This window comes from Eumetopias jubatus, unplaced genomic scaffold (genome assembly GCF_037043125.1).
Source record: "Eumetopias jubatus isolate StellerSeaLion01/CBP00866 unplaced genomic scaffold, mEumJub1_p1.0 scaffold_3, whole genome shotgun sequence".
Classification (NCBI taxonomy): Eukaryota; Metazoa; Chordata; class Mammalia; order Carnivora; family Otariidae; genus Eumetopias; species Eumetopias jubatus.
This window is the reverse complement of record NW_028274809.1, coordinates 69233722-69252941: the sequence shown is the minus strand read 5'-3', so window position 1 is coordinate 69252941 and position 19220 is coordinate 69233722. Positions and strand designations below refer to the sequence as shown.

At 35.2% G+C, this 19220-nt stretch overlaps 1 protein-coding gene across 4 annotated transcripts in view; it reads right to left on the bottom strand.

Annotated features, from left to right (window-relative positions):
- IFIH1 (interferon induced with helicase C domain 1) overlaps positions 1 to 19220 on the bottom strand; it is a 53186-nt gene that overhangs the window by 12209 nt on the left and 21757 nt on the right. For all 4 annotated transcript variants that reach the window (XM_028113138.2, XM_028113136.2, XM_028113135.2 and 1 more), the window contains 5 exons: positions 15058 to 15162; positions 9488 to 9708; positions 2989 to 3196; positions 1741 to 1958; positions 423 to 539 (listed from right to left, as the gene is read on the bottom strand). In XM_028113138.2, the coding sequence (XP_027968939.1) occupies positions 423 to 539; positions 1741 to 1958; positions 2989 to 3196; positions 9488 to 9708; positions 15058 to 15162 (869 nt within the window). The remainder of the gene's footprint in view (positions 1 to 422; positions 540 to 1740; positions 1959 to 2988; positions 3197 to 9487; positions 9709 to 15057; positions 15163 to 19220) is intronic.

Below are 19220 nucleotides of genomic sequence, written 5' to 3'. Positions count from 1 at the left end.
GTCAGAAAACCAGTGTTGAAATTCACCAAGAAAGTAAAAAGAATAAAATGAACTACAGTAATCCCTCTAGTTTAGCTATACAACCCTTTCTACCCTCACCTCCATGCTCACATGTAGTCAAGCTACTCTTCATATAAACTGGAAAACTAAAAGAAGGCTGGAAGAGAGAATTCGCAGCAGTGCTTTGTTGTCTAACAATTAAAAAAGAATAAAACTGTAACTTATTTTGCTAAAAATTTAAAATAATATTCTTCAGATGGTTGGTATAAAATAATCTTTGCATCTTTCAGTTGGGTATGGTATTATAATGAATTGTTGAACACTACATCAAAAATTAATGATGTACTACATGCTGGATAAATGAACATAATAAAAAAAATAACAAAAAGAAATCTAATAAATATAAAACTTTAAGCACATACTTCTCTGGTGTCATCTGCAATTGCAAACTTTTTGCATGGCTCTTTTATTTGGTCTTTGAGTTGATCAATATTTTCTTTCACAGTTTTAATGGTACATGCATCGAGATTGGCACATATCTGGAAAAGAGATTTTTTCAATATTCAAATATTTACTTTTCCTTTTCAACTGATTCAATGTAGATTTATTTTTCATATAACAAATAAGGACCATGACTAACTAAATATAGCATTTTAGTACTGCTCTACTGTGGATCTGATTAACCAATACATTTATCTCTATGGACTAAAAAGAAGCTTTTAAATCTTGTTGGTGGATAATTCCAGAAAAAGAAGTGTATTTATTTTCATTCCTTAAATTCCATTTGCCAGCTGGAAAAACTGACGTGGAAACAGTGTAGCAAATTACAGAGATCGGCAGAGAATGGTTATGAGATAACCGTATCACATAAGACATTTTAAAAGTCATCTTGACATCCCTGGATTAGATTACCACCCTCTTCTACACATAACGAGGACAATGTAAAGCTAGGAGCAGCCAAAGCCTGGATGTGCCTGGATCTAGACTGGTGTTAGTCCTTAATCCCATAACAAATTATATCTTGGAACAAATAATTGTGCCTCTGTCTGTTCTACATGATTTTTACTGAATTCAACTTAAAGTAAGGGACTTAAAATATAAATGCAATTGCCTTAGTGCCAACATACTTCTTGGGTTACTCTGAATTCACTTAACACTTGAAATCAACAATAGTACTTTATGTGGTGCTACCATTTGGGGTCAGCTGACAAGTAGTACAACCTCAACTAAAGATTCTCATATCTCCATTTTCTCATTTAATTTGAATGACCCAGAATCTGAGAATCACACAGAACAAAAAAGGCACAGAAGAAAATATGCATTTTTGAAACTCATGGAGTATTATGAAAATTAGAAATTGTCATAGTTTGTGCATATTTCTGTATCAAATGGATCATCAGTTTTAACAACAAGAGTAGATATTTAAAATAAGGTATTTCACCTGTCCCAATTTTTCATTGATTCTATCTGTACTCCATAATTTTTGTGATATTTTTCTGTACCATAGTAATTTATTAGGGCATGCTACTGTTTTGTAGAAGATTGAATATGTTTAACTAAAACATACTGATTTCACTTAACCTATGATCATAGAATACCTTCTTTTAGGCCCTCCATGGCACTTGGACCTAATCTTACTCAAAAAGCCCAAGAAGCTCTGGCATTTGCTTTTAGGGTTTTTGGTTGTTGTCCTTGTTGTTGTTGCTGCTATTGTTGTTTTACATAAAGTTAATGGCTTACTTTTAAAATGTGTTCCTTGGCTTCAGCTTGCCTTTTGGCTCCTCCAACACCTGGTGAAGCTGTTAGTCCTAGTATCTGAGGTAGAGGAATTACTGGTTTGCACTCTTTCTTGAGTTTATTGTTTTTCAACTTCTGTTTCAAGTAACGCCTCATGATGTTATTATAGACTGCTTCTTTGTTGGTGTGATGGCATTCATCAATGACGATGAGGGAAAAGTCTTAAAAGAAAATCCCAAGTGGTTCATTTGTCCATACCAGCAAGGTAGAGTGAAAAAAAGTACCTTAAAGGTAGTAAACTGAGCTGTGACAGGGATATCTTTTCTTGAGCAGAATCCTGGCACAGACCTTTCACTTTTTAAGAGGGCAATGGGACTACGTTAGTCATCTGTACATCCAGAGGTCTAGGTATATTAATTATGAAACTATTATTGTTAGTTATTATCCCTACTTAAGAGATTAATTTCAGAAAGTTTATAAAGGTAAAAGTGTTATGGGATGGAATTCAATCCCTGCCTTACTCCCCCAAATTAATCAGGATTACATTTTTATTCTTTAATAAAACAATTTAATTTTAAGTTGATGAGGGTTTATTTTTATGTCAAATGAGAACCATACCATTTAAACAGAAATCATTTTGCCTTGTTTTAACACTGCATTTAATTATTACAATTATTATAATGATTATTTATACTTCTTTCCCTTTCTCTCACTTTCTCTTCCCTTCCCCCACAAAAGAGAAAGGATTAAATTTCATTCTATGGAAAAGATGGCATATCTAACAGTAGCCATTAGCATATGAAAATATCTTGTTGGTACCTAGAAATAAAAAGTAAATGGAAAGTCCAGTGAGTGCTTGATTTAATACCATATTCTTATGTAAATAAAGTAATCTAATTAAAAATGTATCATAATTTTTGTGTTTCCCCAAGAAAGTAGAAGAGTTTTAATGAAAACTTAAGCAATGAAAGACAATCTAAATCAGAGATAATCTTTTTATTTTTATTTTATTTAAGTAGGCTCCACACACAGAGTGAAGTCCAACACGGGGCTTGAACTCACGACCCTGAGACCAAGACCTGAGCTGAGATCAAGAGTCAGACACTTAACTGACTGAGCCACCCAAGTGCCCCTAAATCAGAGATAATCTTTTTAAATCAGCATTTTAAAAATTATTTAACTAATACAGCCTCTGTGCTATCATCAATATCACTAATTCTTCTTTTTCCCAAAATAAACACTTCAACCAACCTGAAAGCTGGACACCATCATCTCCTTTTTCTGAATTTAAAAGGGAGTTTTCAAGGATTTGAGCTGTACTGATGATAACATCATAGGTTTTGACAACTTCTGGAAATGATATTTTTAATTGGGTATCTCCACTTAATCCAATTGTATGATACCATTTCTTCAAAAATGGTTCAAACTCTTTGCGGAAGAGCTGTTCAACTAGTGGCACCTTGAAAAATGACAAAATTAAAAAGAGAGAGAGAGCATGGTCAAAGAAAAAGGAGTATTGATCAAAGGCCTACTATGTGGTAAGCATTATCAGAGGTGTTTATATTATCAGTTAATTAAGCATAACAACCTATCCATCATTACATTCATTAATTTGTCAATAAGCATTTACTGAATGCCTGTTAGGTGTAGACATTGTATCTGAGACATAAACATGTTTAAGATATGGGTGACAACTTTGAGGAACTCAGTCTAGCTGAGCACATAAACTAAGACTAAGCAACAAAAAACCACAAATTAGTAAAACACAGTGTAATAATTCTCCCATAGAAATACATACAAAGTGACAGCAAAAAGGCAGAAGTAACTGAGTACTCAAAAGAAGGGTTGAGAAAGAATTTTAATCTAGTAAATCATGAGTCAATGACAGGATAAATTAAAACCAAGGCTGGATAAGAAATAAATTCTGAATTCACAGATCAGGGCCAGACTATAAAGGGCTGTGAATAACATGCAGAATATTTTAAATTTAGTATAATAGTTATAGGACCCTTATAAATTGTTGATTTATTCCTGCTGTTTGTTTTGGGATGGGGCCAGAGGCAACATGCCTAAAAAACTGAAAGGAGCAGAGAACCAAAAGTGAGGAAGTAAGACACTGCCTAGGACAGCAGATGTGAGATGAAGGGGTAGACCACTAAAATAGCTTTGGTGGCTGAGAAAGAACAAAAGAGCAAACAGATTGGCAAAATAAGTGGAAATCTTTCAGAGGTGACTGGCATTTGCAAAGGGAGTAGTTGGCATTGAGGTTCCTTGATGTAATTGGCAAGTCACAGTATCTTTGCATTCACTAGCAAGTCAAAATGCAGGTCTTCTGAAGACCCTGACCTGTAAGACCATCACCCTGGAGGTGGAACCCAGTGATACCATGGAGAATGTGAAGGCCAAGACCCAGGATAAAGAAGGCATCCCCCGTGGCCAGCAGAGGCTCATCTTTGCAGGCAAGCAGCTGGAAGATGGCCACATTCTTTCTGACTACAACATCCAGAAAGTGTCAACCCTGTACTTGGTCCTCTGTCTGAAGGATGGTTATTAATTCTTCAGTGTTACATTTATACTCCCCAGTGATGGCATTACTCTGCATTATGGCCATTTGTCCCAATTTAAGTTTAAAAATTAAATTACCTTATTTCTCTTAGCATAAAAAAAAATTAAATTACCACTTTCAGTAATAGCTGAACCTGTTGAAAATTTTAATAAAGATTTTGTTGCACGGTAGCAAAAAGAAAGTCCTTTCAGCTGGCTCTCTGTATGTCACAGTACCTGCTGAAGGTGGTTGGGTTGACCCCTCAATGCTACACATTACCATTTAGAATACCTTCTAGATTAGGGAAAGGAATGACCAGGCCATCTTGAATGTTATATCCTCAGAGAATTTTTCCCACAGGAGCCTAGAGATGTACAGTGTGGCAAACAGAGAGTTGGCAGGAAGAGTTTCAAGGGCCAGCATCAAAGAGTAAGCATTATACTCCTCATAATATAATTACCAGATAATGTGATCAATGGTTATCTTTCCACTGGTCTGCAGAACATGTGTTATTCATCTTTTTACTTGAGGTGGGCCCCACTTATGTGTAAAATGAGGGCTGGCTGACACCCCTGGCTGAAAACAGTGTACAAAGAATAATGCTTTGTATCATTGTTCAGTATAAATAATGAAGTTATCTAAGAGTGAATGTGGAAAAGGAAGGGGTAAAGTGGAATCTATGAATTTCAAGGAAACAGTGCGGACCTAAAATCAATAACCAAGTTTGGTAAGTGGGAGAAAATAATACAAGGTGAGAAAAAAAAAGAAGAGAAACTTTCCATTCGTGTTCTTGTTTTTTGTTTTGTTTGTTTTTTGTCAAAGTAAAGTCTCTGGCCCGTCTGCCACACAATCACTTGAGAGATTTGGAAAATGCAGACTCCTGGGCCCCACGAAAGAGTCACTGAGCCTAGGGACCATCTTTGGGGACACAATTCTATGTGCATAACCTGCACTTATATGAAACCTCTCATGTGACAGTAAGTCTTTAGAATGTGAGAACCGCAGCTCTTCTCTCTCTTTCACAAAGTCATTTCTGACATATTTTTCTAAAACTATTCCTTTCATTTTACTTACACGAGACAGAGGAAATAATCTGAGGAAGAAGTAAGAAAGACTCTGAAGAAGAGAAGGAAAATTAAGCTTAGTGGGAGGAGACAGCAAGATCCAGGGGAGAGAAAGTCAGCCCTGAAAACCAGTCCAGCCACTTACTTATTATGTGACCTTGGACAAGTTACTGAATCATTTCAGTCATTTCAATTTCTACATCAATAAAATGAAGATAATGTTAACCTACGGTAGCACTGTTGTGAAAATTAAATGAAAGAGAGGCTGTCATTTTTTTGGTCCTCAGAAAACTTCCCTGATATTTTGCTAATCCTTTTATTCCAGCAGTGTAGTGAAAAAAGAAGGCCAGTTAGCTTCAGAAGATAAGGGTTCAAGTTTCAGCTCTGCTGCTTATTGGCAGGATGAGCCCTAACAGACCAATTAAAGCCTCAGAGCCCCAGTTTTCTGATGGGTAAAATGAGGATAATTATGGTTACCTCATAAAGTGCCTGTGTGGATTTAATGAGATACAATAAAAATAATTAATACTGTATCATAAAGTGCAATACAATTATTAATTATCATATTATTAATAAACACCTCTCATTTCTTAGAGTGTAGATTCCTGAGAACAGGATCTGCCTTCGATTTGCCTTTAAATCCCCTCATGCTGCTGAATGATTTAAGAATCTCTATGCCACGGAGTGACATAGCAATCTGGGGTTCTGCCCATAAAGGATGAGTCAAGACCTTCCAAAGAAGCAGTATCTTCTGGTCTATAGAACAAAAATAAGTTTTCACAGGAGGTAGCAAGTGTTGGAAATCCTGATACTCACTCTGGGTGGTGTTGACTTCCTACTGAAGGACACAGAGAAAGCCAGATGCAAGTCTGACATGGCTAATTGGGAGGTGTGTGGTCCTCTTGGAGCCTTTTCCTGAGATGTGACAGAGTGCCTGCCAAGACTAATCAAACCCAACTGCTACCCACTTCTGCTGAATCATATGGGGCTGCATTATAGCATCTGAAGGAACCTGGGATTTATCTCTCGTGATGTTGAAGCCCTAGATAGGAAATAGAAAGTCTGGGAACACAGGTGGTGTTTTCATTTCTCCCTGCATTTGAAGGCGATAACTTTGGAAAGCATGGAGGCAGGGAGATGAAAGTAAACGATGTTAGAGGGGACAGGATTTCTCTCTTCGAGATCAAGGGTTACAATACTATCTGTTAGGCTAAATACAGAACTAAGGTTATGTGACATAAAGGGCCTCAAATGAAGAGAACTGAAGCTCAAGTTACTTTAAAATTGAAAGAAATGGGATGATAAAGTAAACAGTTATGACATATATGGAAGAATTAGTGGAGAGACTTCTAGTAATTCCTAGGGAAAAACAATAGAGAAGCAGATGATGAATTAGACTTATGTCCTTAAGTGTCTACACAACGGTGCAGGGAATACGAATAATTAGTGAGGATAATTTAACATGTAAACATGGTTGCAAATGTGGATTTGTAAGAATTACCCAGATCCAATGAGATGAAAGATTTGTGATGAGCATACAGCACTGAAAGAAGTCATTATAAGAACAAGTTGCATTAGATGCGTACAAAAACCTGAGACCTGCAATGATCAATCAACGTGCATAAGATGAAGAAATGAATGTCTGCATTTGGAAATTAACTGCACAAAGACAACTTAAAAGAATTTTAGTTTAGCAGATTTTCAGACCAAAAAAAAAAAAAAAACTGAGGCTTTTAGTTTATGGCAAACTCCAGGTGAGTCTGTGGGCGCCAGCACCAGTGAAAAAGGCAAACCTGGTCATGGGCTTAGAGTCACATCTCATCTTTCTTCCAGTCTGCACCAATAAGACTGTATCTATAGTATTTTGCCCAACTCTGGATGCTGTATTTGAAAAAGGTCCTAAATAAATGTCTCAAAAACTATGGGCACTCAAGATGATGAAAAATCTGGAAACCATGTTACATGAAAAATAGCTGAAGGAACTGGGAATATTTATACCAGGGAACAAAAAGAAAAATGACTTAGGAGCCACATTGCTGCCTTCTCTATGTGAAGGGCAGTCGTGAGGCAGGAGAATTAATTCTTACTCTGTATAATCACACTGGAAAGAACTCTAGCTGAGTGTGGATTCCTGAGAAACAGATTTCGGTAGGGCTTTCCATCAGTGCCAGTCATTCAAAGAATGGATCAAGCTATCTTATTAAAAGCAGGACTTCCTTGATATCCCAGCCTATTCTACTCAGCAGAGGAAAGAGATGAGATGAGAGCTGGATGAGAGCTGGATCTTGAAGTCCTCTTTCAGCTCTAAGAGTTTATGACCCTGGGGCCTGATAAAAGAAGGGAAGGAAATAGATGAATTAAAAATATCTCCTAGGTGTTGAGGCTTCATGCTTTGGAGGAGGGGGTGTAACTAACAAAGAGACAGTTAGGGAGGGAAGGAGAGCCTTTAAGGAGGGAGATGAAGGCTCAGTTTGAGGGAACTGCAGAATATTCAAATGGTCTCAAGAACTCCAGCTGAAGTATCTTCAAATCCGGTTAACTTTGTTCTTTTCTGTAAACCTGGCACTTAAGACCCTGTTCACTGGTTAAGGGGTTCCATTTAATTAGTTATGGAGGTGAGGAAGAGGGAGTGGGAGAAAGAACTAAAACTTACTGAGTCATTCCCAGGCTTGAGATAGGTTATTTAATTTAAATTTCAGAGCAACTATATAGGGTAGTATTATTTTGTTCATTTTACAGATGAGGGAACTAAAGCAAGAAGTTAGGACTTTGTCCAAGGTCAAACTACTGCTGGGTAGAAGGTGTATTCAAAGCTAGACTCCTTTGATTCCAAAAGATAATGTTTTTATAAAGAGAATACTTGAAAGGCTATTCACAAATAAATTCTAATGTATCACTATCGTCACAAGAGAAAAAAAAACTGTTTTAATAGTAGGCATTCAAGTATAAAGAAGAGGTTTTTTGACTCAGCAGATACATACAAAATGCATTTGGAACTACACGATAGAAATTACTCAGATCATAGATTCTGAGTATGTTTCTTTGCTACCAAAAGGCAGGTTGCAACTAAAACCTTTGGCATAATAGAAATCCAAGAATGTAGAAAAGCTGTATAGTCTATTACTATATTTTTGGTAAAGGAAATGATGAAACTCTAGTTATTGTAAGTAATAGAAAAGACTATGACCATGGAAATGTATACTCAATTTTACTCCACAAAAGTAAAGATTAATCTGCCCAATGTACACATTTATAAATTAACAAACTCATTTATCTGAATAAAGCTCAAATAACTAGATTTTGTTTTACAATGAAGAGAAGACTTAAACCTGTTTATGAAGATTGTTCTTTAAATACCCCAAACTGTAAATTATTAGAGGAAAACCTCAGTTGCATTTCAAGTAACATCTATCTATAATTCTTGAAAGTTAGTTAACTATTTTCCTTTTTTTAAAAAGTATTTTATTTATTTATTTGTCAGAGAGAGAGAGCACAAGCAGGGGGAGACGGCAGACAGAGGGAGAAGCAGGCTCCCCGCTGAGCAGGGAGCCCAATGCGGGGCTCTATCCCAGGACCCTGGGATCAAGACCTGAGCCGAAGGCAGACACTTAACCTACTGAGCCACCCAGGCGTCCCTCTATTTTCCTTTTTAACTTGATTTAGATCAGCCAAATAGTCGCTTAATTTTTTCTTTGTCTTCAAACAAATGATATATATTCTGGTAAGGAGGGCTTGCCACCTTTGACTAAGGGTCAACAGTTAAAGAGACTCCAAAAGACAATATCTGATACTAGATTCTAGTAATATTTTGAGGTCACTCATGTCCACGGACATGATAACTTAAGCTAGTGCCAGTTAACCTTAAAGAATATCTGGGTAAATGTATTATTCTTTACATATAAGTAACAGCTTTTTGACTTATGCTTTGGTGTTATGAAAAAAATTCATTTTAAAAGCTAATAACTTGAATATTACATACATCTGTAAGAGCAAAGATTTAAAATAAAATAAATTACTTATTTTGACATTCCTCTTAATTACATGAAGTCTGCGTGATCCATTGTTACATATGTCATTTTACAAATGCGTCAGAAAAATAAAATGAAAATAAACACTGTGGTATTATGTGCTATTTGAATACCTTATTGACAAGGACTATAACTTTTCCAGGTTCAGATGCTTTTTTCTTTTTGTCCAAGTGATCCTTGGCAATGTAAACAGCCACTCTGGTTTTCCCACTTCCTGTAGGGAGGCATATAATGATATTTTTCCCCTCCAAGGCTGGTTGGGCGACTTCCATTTGGTAAGGCCTGACATGCAGTTCTGGCTCAGGAGATGCTCTTTCTGCCACATTCTCTTCATCTGAAGGAAATTAAAAGGTAGAAAAATAAGGGAACGGGCAATAAAATAACTAAGGCTAGTGAGTCTAAAACCCAGCACAGGCTTCTTGTGATTTAAATTGCTTTTCATGTGTGGTCCAAGCCAATCCATTTTTCTATTTTCTGTACCATATGGGTGTCAGCTCTCTGTTGGCATCTCCAGGGTCGACCCAGGCACCCCATTCTGGAAGTAGCCTGGGGGCAGAGGTACAGAGGGAGTGAATTAACAGGATGAAGGACAGGAGGGGAGGCAGCATGGGAGAGTCTTTTCACAGAGTGGGCAAAGCCAGGGGAAACTGCAAGAAGGGTTGCTGTACAGGATTGGCAGGAATGAGTCTTAATCCATCAGGCTTTCCAGTTCTTTGTTGAGCCCTTCCGCCCTACTTGTTTCTCTATAGTCCTGCCACCTACGGATCAAGAGGAACTGGGAAAGACTGAGTCATTGTTCTGTATCACCACTCCCCTTTACTTTTTATTGCAAAGAAGATATTATAGCTAATGGTACTTTCCCTCATTTGAAAAACTTTATCTGACAACCAAATACCCAAAAGCCTGCCTATCTATCTATCTACCTACCTATCTCAAATATCTAAAATGGCAAAACAAAACAAAACAAAAATCCTATTTTTGCCATGTGAGGTAGGTAGATTAAACGAAGCCATATTTAGGGAGAAGGGGAAAAACTCCTCCCATGTAAGCCTTTAACTGATATGTTGTCATTAAAAGATAAAAAATGATTTTGTTGATTTAAACTGACTTGTGACTAATTTTGGCATTTAGTTTTAAATTGTGATCTTTATCACTTCCTTATATGTATTCTCCATGTATTCATATTTTCCTGAAACTCAGAGTGTGATATATTAAAAATATTTCCAATTAACATAGATTTCTAAAGTTAAAATTCTCATAAATACTAACATGTATTAACTTTTTGAACATTAGAATAAAATTGTTACAACACATCTTGGTTTAAACATACTTTGTTTAAAAGTGATCATATTTATCTATATTGGCCAGGGGAAAACGATCTAAAAATGCATAATCTATCATGTGGAATGCAGTAAAATAAATATTATATCAATTTAAAAGCCCATCTTTTGCTTTCTGTAATCATAAGAAAAAATGAAATGACAGCACTTAGTACTTCATTACACATGAAGTGTTCCTTCTCTTATCAATGATTGCAATAAAACTAAACTAACAAAATCCCATTAACTTCACAAAAGTTGCTGATGGTTCCATTTCAACAATTGGATGATTCTATTTAAATGGGTTTTAGCTTGTTGTGATAGGTACTATCTGCACAGGTAGGAAAATTCACACCAAATATCACTTAGTAAGAGTCATCTACTAACCTGGCAGGAAATTTGCCTTCTGTATAGATGAATAAACAAAGAAGCAATGCATTTAAGTTATCTTTGGATCATCTGCTGATTCATTTAATATGATTTTCAGGAAAAACCCATTTAAGATCACCAGCATTTAAAGAAATACATTTACAAGTTTGCTCTACATGCTTGCTTTGAACTCTACAGCAATCATAATCATTCATCGTCTATTATATTTATGTAAGGTTCAAATTTATTTAAGAATATCTTTACTTCTCTGCTAAGTGGCTTTTATAGATGATCAAAACCCTAATATTCCACCTATATTCCCAGCATCGATTACCTAAATTTCCAAAAGAGCAAGAATATTTGCAAAGGAAGATGTACTTTAAATTGTGTTTAATACCAAGATCCAGGAATTTACTTTTGCTAAATTGATATTTAATCTAGGAAATTCCTTAAAAAAGATTAGCAAATTCCCTTTAATTTCACTCTTGGTATATTTTTGCATGGATTTAAAAAAATAATAAAATTCTGCTTCCCTCGCAATAGTTGCAGGTACCTCTTTAAATAATCAGTTTCCCTTTTTGTTTTTCATGCTTACTACTATATCCTTGGGTAACACAAAATAAAAAGGGAAACTTAGAGCAATTTTCTGTCTCTTCCCCAAGTAATCTAAGACGAAGTCAAATGAGTAAAACATCGATACCACTTATGCATGTTAGATATTTATTGTACTAATACATGTAAGATGAGTTAAGATGTTAAAAGGGCATTCATGTTCAAAATTTGATTCTGGAGCCAAACTCATGTTGTTTCTCTGCTACTTAACTCATCATGTACCACTAGTTCATTCTGCAGCAAATATTTACGGGGTGCCTATTACATGCCATGCAGTCCCAGGAATATAGTCCTTGTGTCCAAGGACTTCAGAGTCTAAAGTACTATAATGCTGCCACTGAAAATGTCTGGCTATTAGATAGATAGCTCAATTCGCATCTGTACTTTTGAGTCAAGTCCGGGAAACTTGATAGGTAGCCCCAAGTTTGAAAGGGAAGCACAGAGTGAACATGGAAAAAAAAAATGAGAGTTGGATTCATTGTGAGAACAGCATCCAAAGAAGAGCTGGGTGAGTGCTAAATATTCAGCCTGATTCTTGCCTTATCACATCCTCTGACATAGGGATGGAAGAATTTATCCACATAAGCAACGAGAAGAGAATTTTCTCTTCTCTGTCACCAGAAGGAGAGAACTGAGCTGGTGTCAATGAGCTAGGAGCCAATTTCCTTTATAAAAGAAATGTTTGGGTTTTTGTTTGTTTGTTTTTTTGTTTCTTTTTGGCTTGCTTTGAAAAAGCAAAATCAATTAAATGCAATAATGAATGTGGTATTTAAAATATGCACAAGCTTTGAATAACATTGTGCCCTTCCTCCACAAGAAATATTGATTGAAGACCTGGAAATTATACTATACCATATAAGTGGTCAAAAAATAAAATCAATAGGACTTAAATAATAACATTTTATTGGAACTACACCATGTGGCACATTTCATTCTCACATTGATTTTGACAGCTGAGTTATTCTTGGAGAGAAAAGGTCTGTCACTGCATGTGTTTGAAATCGACAAAGTATTCCTTTACCTATAGTATGTAACTACGGAAAAATACGCCATTCCAGCCGGACAAATATTAATAGGTACTACCTCAAAATAGTAAGGAAACACTTTCTACATATCAGGCCAACGTGTATTGCCAAATATATTGCCACTTTGTGAGATAGAGTATATCTCTCTAAAAATGAGAGACAGAAAAACAAAAAAGCCTTCCATAGCATAATGAGAATTTTTAAACTTTAAGAGCATCATTAATATGTTTTACTATGATGTAACACTTCTACAGAGGAACATAGTGTTATGGTAGTGGGTCACATCCATGATCCTTATGTCCCACTATGTAATTGTTGAAGGTGGACAAAGGACATATGGGATAGAGTCCCTTTGATGTCAACTTCAAAAGTTAAAATACTATCCCAAACATTGTAATGCTTTTCAGAAATTCAATATATGTTTACCAATTTGCAATTTATCTAATCCTTTTTTCTGCATTGATTTCTACTTCAGTCTATATCATGCACCTGAGGGAAAAGAATTTCGTAATTTTATAAATTTAGAATTTTACTACCCACTATGCAAAGTAATTCTTTGTTTCTAAGCACTGACCCCATCTAGAACATCAGTGGGTGTCCTCTGAAAATGTGTTTGTCTTCAAATGTATTTGCCTTTGAAAATGTATTTGCTTTTTAAAAGTAGGTTGCGTTCAGATTTATCACGTCTTTCATGCCACATTGAGGACTGAAAATCAGCAAATAGTTACATTTGCTAACAGCGCTAAATAGACAAAATGCCCAGCACATAGAGGATACCCATTTAATATTTATTGAATGAATGAATATTGTTGAAAAGCCCTTACTTAGACAAACAAAAATTAGGATGAGGTCCAGAAGCTTAAAACAACCATAAAGACTTTAAATTTAGCTAGAGCATATTTTGAGTTCTAACATCAAAAACATTTAATAGAAATTTTAATTATTAAATCTAACAACTGTATAACAAGTATGGAAAAATCAAATACAACCCACAGAAATAAGCACAGGGCAATAACTTAATAAACACTGAGTGCAGTAAACAGAAAATGAATTAACCCTTTAAAATCCTGGAAAGCTTTTAGGGCAGATCACCTCTTTTATGTAAATGATTTTGTCCCTTAAGGACTCTTCTAGCTAAATTTCTGTAATTCTTCTGACAATGCAGGGGAATCTGACGTACACAGTATTTTCCAAGTGTTTTCTACAACTCGATCAGAGAACAAATGAATAATAAAGTAATTTGTGTTTCTTAATTTGCCAGTTTCCTACTGATTCTTAGCTGGCCACATTGCAAAGCATTTTTTGTTTGCTTATAATTTGTTAATTCTAATTATGAAATAGTTCAAACGCACAGACAAATATGGAAAGGTCTACAACAGATACCCAAGGATCTATCACCTCTTCTTAGAAAATGTTAACATTTTAGTTCAGTAGTAATCATTGGAATTGCACATTCAAACAACAGGAAGAAGCAATAGGAAATTGACCAGACTGACAGAATTTAGGCAATCTGAGAACAGGAAGTATTGCTGAAGTGTGGGACTGGGAAGAGGCGCTCTCATTTATTGTTGGTGTGATATCCAACTAATAGAGTAATTTGGGAAACACCTAATAAAGTCCTCATTTAGTGACAAAAATATTTTTTGGAAACTCTACTTCTATGCAAGGGCTATTTAGACAAATTGAAACTCTTTTAACTTCATGTGTAATTTTTAATTTTTCATTTTAAAAGGACTCCTTTTAACTGGGTGATGGGCATTAAGGAGGGCATGTGATGTAATGAGCACTGGGTGTTCTATGCAACTGATGAATCACTAAACTCTACCTCTGAAACTAATAATATGTTCTATGTTAATTAATTGAATTTAATTAAAATAAAACTTAAAAATAAAAAGTAAAAGGACTCTTCTTACCTGCAGTTAATCTAGAGTCACAATCTTCTTACTGACCATGTTAATTTTTTTCATTTAAAATGTATTTTGATTAAAAAAAAAAAGTAGGGTACGGGAACACACGTACCAAACTGCATACATGACTTAAATGCAGTCGACTTAACTGAAACAGAGGGCATAAAGAAAACAGATGACCTGACTCTATGGATTGTGACATATGCATATTCTTATCTACACCAAAAAAGATAAGGACTGGACCAAAAATGAGAGAGCTTGAGTCTAAGACTTTTATAAGTTATACTTTTAAAGAAAGTGAATGGCAAAGTTCCAAAATGACTTCAACTGTAGAAAAGAATTGCTTTAATTGCATAAATCCATTAGGGAGGGTACGAACAGCCCCCATGCTTTCCACTATATGGCGTCTTATTTCACAGTTTTTAAGGTTTACACAACAGTTAGGCAGTACCTGAATCACTTCCCATGGTGCCTGAATCACTGCCCATGTTGCTGTTATGTCCAAGACTTTCATCTAAGCAGCTGACACTTCCTTCTGCCAAACTTGTGTCTGATTCTGCAAAGGAAAACATTTTAAAATATTTTTAAAATATTTCTGAGAATAAACGTATTTTAACTGCACACCTCTACAGCACACAGTACATACAGTTCAATGCAAGTGGAAAAGGCACACCCAGATGATTATGAAGAAAAGGTAAGAGTTTCTGGCAAAAGCAACATTTAAAAACCCCACTATGGATGAGCAGCTGCTGGGTAGTGAATCAAACGCATATACCTACTTTACCGCATGTCCGATATGAGAGTAAATACAAACTTGTAAACATTTATCACTTTTGTTGTCCCCCCACATGGAAATTTTGCCCAAGAAAAGAAAATCTACGCTTGATAATGGCATTGAAACACAAAGTATTATATAGTAACCACTGAGTTATTTTAACATAATCTGGTAGGGAATTAATAAAGTATAAAAAATTAATAAAGTACATGGTTCTGTTAATCAGTTATGAAAATAACAGTTCAGTGATAAACATAACTTTAAAAATCTCAAAAAGAATTTGCTCAAAAAGAATCTCATTAAAGCCTAGCATTGCAGTTGTACTGGAAGCTTATGTGAGGTTGGAAATAAATGTTTTCCTTTGCTACAATTAAACTAAGCTTCCATCAAAAAGTTACAGTTAGGATGAACGTCAAGAGCATTCCCTTAATTTGTTAATCCTGATGTCTGGTTTTCAGTACTCAGTATCAGTTCCTTTTGAAAATCTTTTTTTTTCCCCCTCTAGGGAAGACTTCCCTCTTTACAGTTTATTGCCAAGGACTTATGCAATCTTACCCACAAGGATCAGAACTATTGCTAAACTGGTAAAAGTAAATAAAAGATAGCAACAAACGTCGGCTCTGGAATCAGGACTTAAGAAATTTGCTGTTGAGGTTCCTCTGAGCCTGGCTTGCCATTAGTTAAAGTGGGGCTGTTACAATTCGCCTCCCAGAATTTGATAACCATCAAGTAATCTTAGGTACAATTAGGTCTTAGCACTGTAGCTCAATTGCTCATGATTGGAAAATGAAATAAAAATCAAGGAGTTGGGGTATTATTAGGGCACGAGTTCCATTAAATAATGTTTTTACAATTAATAACATTTCATATTTATACTTGTTACATAATTATCACTTCATGCTAAAGCTCCCAAATGCACTAAATAAATTGCATTAAAGTAGCCTTTAGCTACTTAAAACTAGTCTGAGTGTCACACATTCAGGGCTAGAAATAGAAATGGTTGAAAAACACACAAAGTATATTTTCAATAAAACTTCTCTGGAGAGAGACAGCGTACAACTCCTCAAAACTACAAGTATCTTCTTTTTCCTTAACCGGTTATTATTATTATTTTTTTAGTTGGTTCATTGAGGTATAATTTATCTTTTTATATATCTTTATAATCACTATTTTTAGGTTGTTCTTTTAGGTAGGTTTAGTTTGATGAGCCTGACAAATGTATACAGTTTGGCAACCAACATCACAAGCAAGATTTTTCTATCACCTCAGAAGTCCCCTCAGGCTCCTTTGCTGTCATTTCTCTCCTGCTGCCCCCTAGTAGTCCCTGATTTAGTTTCTGTCCCTACAGTCTGGCCTTCTCCAGAACATCTCATAACTGGATTCACACAGTATGTAACCTCTGTTTGACTTCTTCAACTTAGCATAAGACATTTGAGATGCATCCACATTGTTTATATCAGCAACTTGCTCCTTTTTATTGCTGACTAGTACTCCCTGAGCATCTGAGACATCTGTGACATCTCCCTTCCAACTTGAATAAACTTAGTCAGCGGGAAATATAATGGCATTACAGCCGATGCCAATCAAATATGTAAGACATCTTTCTTAAAAGTTAAAAAGAAAGCTGATAAGAAATTTGTAGAAAAATTCTCAATGGACACACACACTGTTTAAGTATATTAGCACAAAATAAATATACTAATGTGAAAATACTGTGCCTACCAGTTGTCGTAGATTAGCTCTCAAACTCAGATTTGAGGAATCCCTTATGATCACAAGGGAAAACCTGTATATCTCACTGAGAGATTTTAAATATGGCACTTTGCAATTCCCAGAGGTATGCCTTGTTAGAAGCTTAGAGGCGAGTGTGGGGTAGAACTGTCAAGCAGAAGAGTGTTTTGGGCAGATGTACTGATGAAAAGAGAATATGATTTATAAGGAAAAGGCAAGGTGTAAAATGAGATGGGGAAAATGTCATTGCAAGGATAATTCTAGATCTAGAAATATAGACTAAGATTTCTGAAGCAAAAAAGTAAATTTTGACATGCTTTTCATTTGTTGTTTTAAATATGGTATTAGAACTAAAGGTAATACCAAAAATACTAAAAAATACTAACAAGTATTATCTAAACTCTAACCCTGATTCTTTACGTTTCCCACTAAGTGTAATACAAATGGAAATTATACTTGATTTTCATTTCATTTTCTAATCGCTAGCAGTTAAACAACAATCTTAAAAGTACTTTGTATATATGTAAAGTCAAGGTTTTCCCCAAGCTTTGCTTTAACATATGTAAGTTTGGGGGAGTTGTTTAGTGCAATGTGCATGATTAATTTATAAATATTAAAGAAAGTTGCTACCAAAAATTGGGTATTATTAAGTGTATTACATGGATTATTTTGATCTTACAAACAAATTTGCAATGTGTCAGGAAGACACTGAGCTCGGTGCCTTCACAGATGTAAATTACACTTTAAACCTCAACATCCTATGTGGTAGATCCATTATCATCTTAGTTTTACAGATGACACGGTGGGGCCCAGAGAAGTTAAATGATCTATCCTGATCACACAGCTAGAATGGGGCCGAGCAAGAAGTCACCATTTTCTGAATCCAAGCCTGGTATTCCAGTGTTTTTTGATGATTTGTGCGAAGATTTATAAACAAGCAAACAATCCTATAGCCAAGTGTTAAGTGAAATGAAAGTTGGTTATTGTTGTTGTTGTTTTCAAGCATATGGACATTTTCATTGTAATGTCAAATTTTCTATCAATCTTGAAACGGTTTATCTTCCCAAGGGGGTGGGGGGGGAGTAGAGAGATTGTCTTATTTTGCTAACATTTCTGATTTCATCAATAGACTTTCGTTTACTTTGTATTTAAATATCCACACAAATTTTGAAATTTACTTTTCTGCACGCAGATAAAAGGAGGAACACTTCCATCCTTGTTAAACAAAATTAATTGGAATAATTCTGCTAGAGATAATTATGAAAATGAAAGTGAATATATAGAGGTCTATTTCTTTGTCATTTTGAGGATATATAAAATCTCCACTTTCTCAACACAAAAATAATTTTGTTTCCTAGGCAGCGAATTCTTATGCATTTGATATAATTTTCTTATTTCATAGAAAGAGAAATACTAAAAGAAATAACTTTAATAATAAAAGAAAATATATTGAATCTCCCATAACATTAAGAATGTCTTCCCCAGAGATTTTCTCCCTGCATTCACTTAAAGAAGTCATGTTTTAAAAATCACACAAACACACACACACATAAAGTCAGATCAAGTGATTAGGAGACGCCAAAATTAAACCAGGCTATTGAGTTTATAAGCCAAGAATTCCTGCCACTGATTTATATAGGATTATTTTGTTTTGTTCTTTGCACTTTTCACAGTATGTCAATCTGGACTTATGTCCTGATGAAGAAAGTCATGTCTATGATTTTAAAATAGATCAGATAAAATAGAGTAGTCACTTGGAGGCAGGGTGTTGCCATGAAAAGAACATTGTGCTATGGAGTCAAGCAGATCGGTCTCCAGATCTGAGCTCAGCCACTGCTAACAAATGACTTAACCTTTTTTTTCTTAAAATTTTTTTTAATATAGATAGCAGTTTCTACTTTCTCATTTATCTTGAGAATGATTCCGTTAGATAAAGGAAATGAATCATGAAGAGAAACAAATCTTAAATTCTCATGAAGTTGCTACTTAAATGGTCTTTGAATATTGGAGTTATATTATATAATAAGTTTAGTTAACTTTTATATAGGTGTCATTTCCTCTAGGGAAAATATCAAAGCTGGCTACAAAACAGATTAGAAAATGCTGGT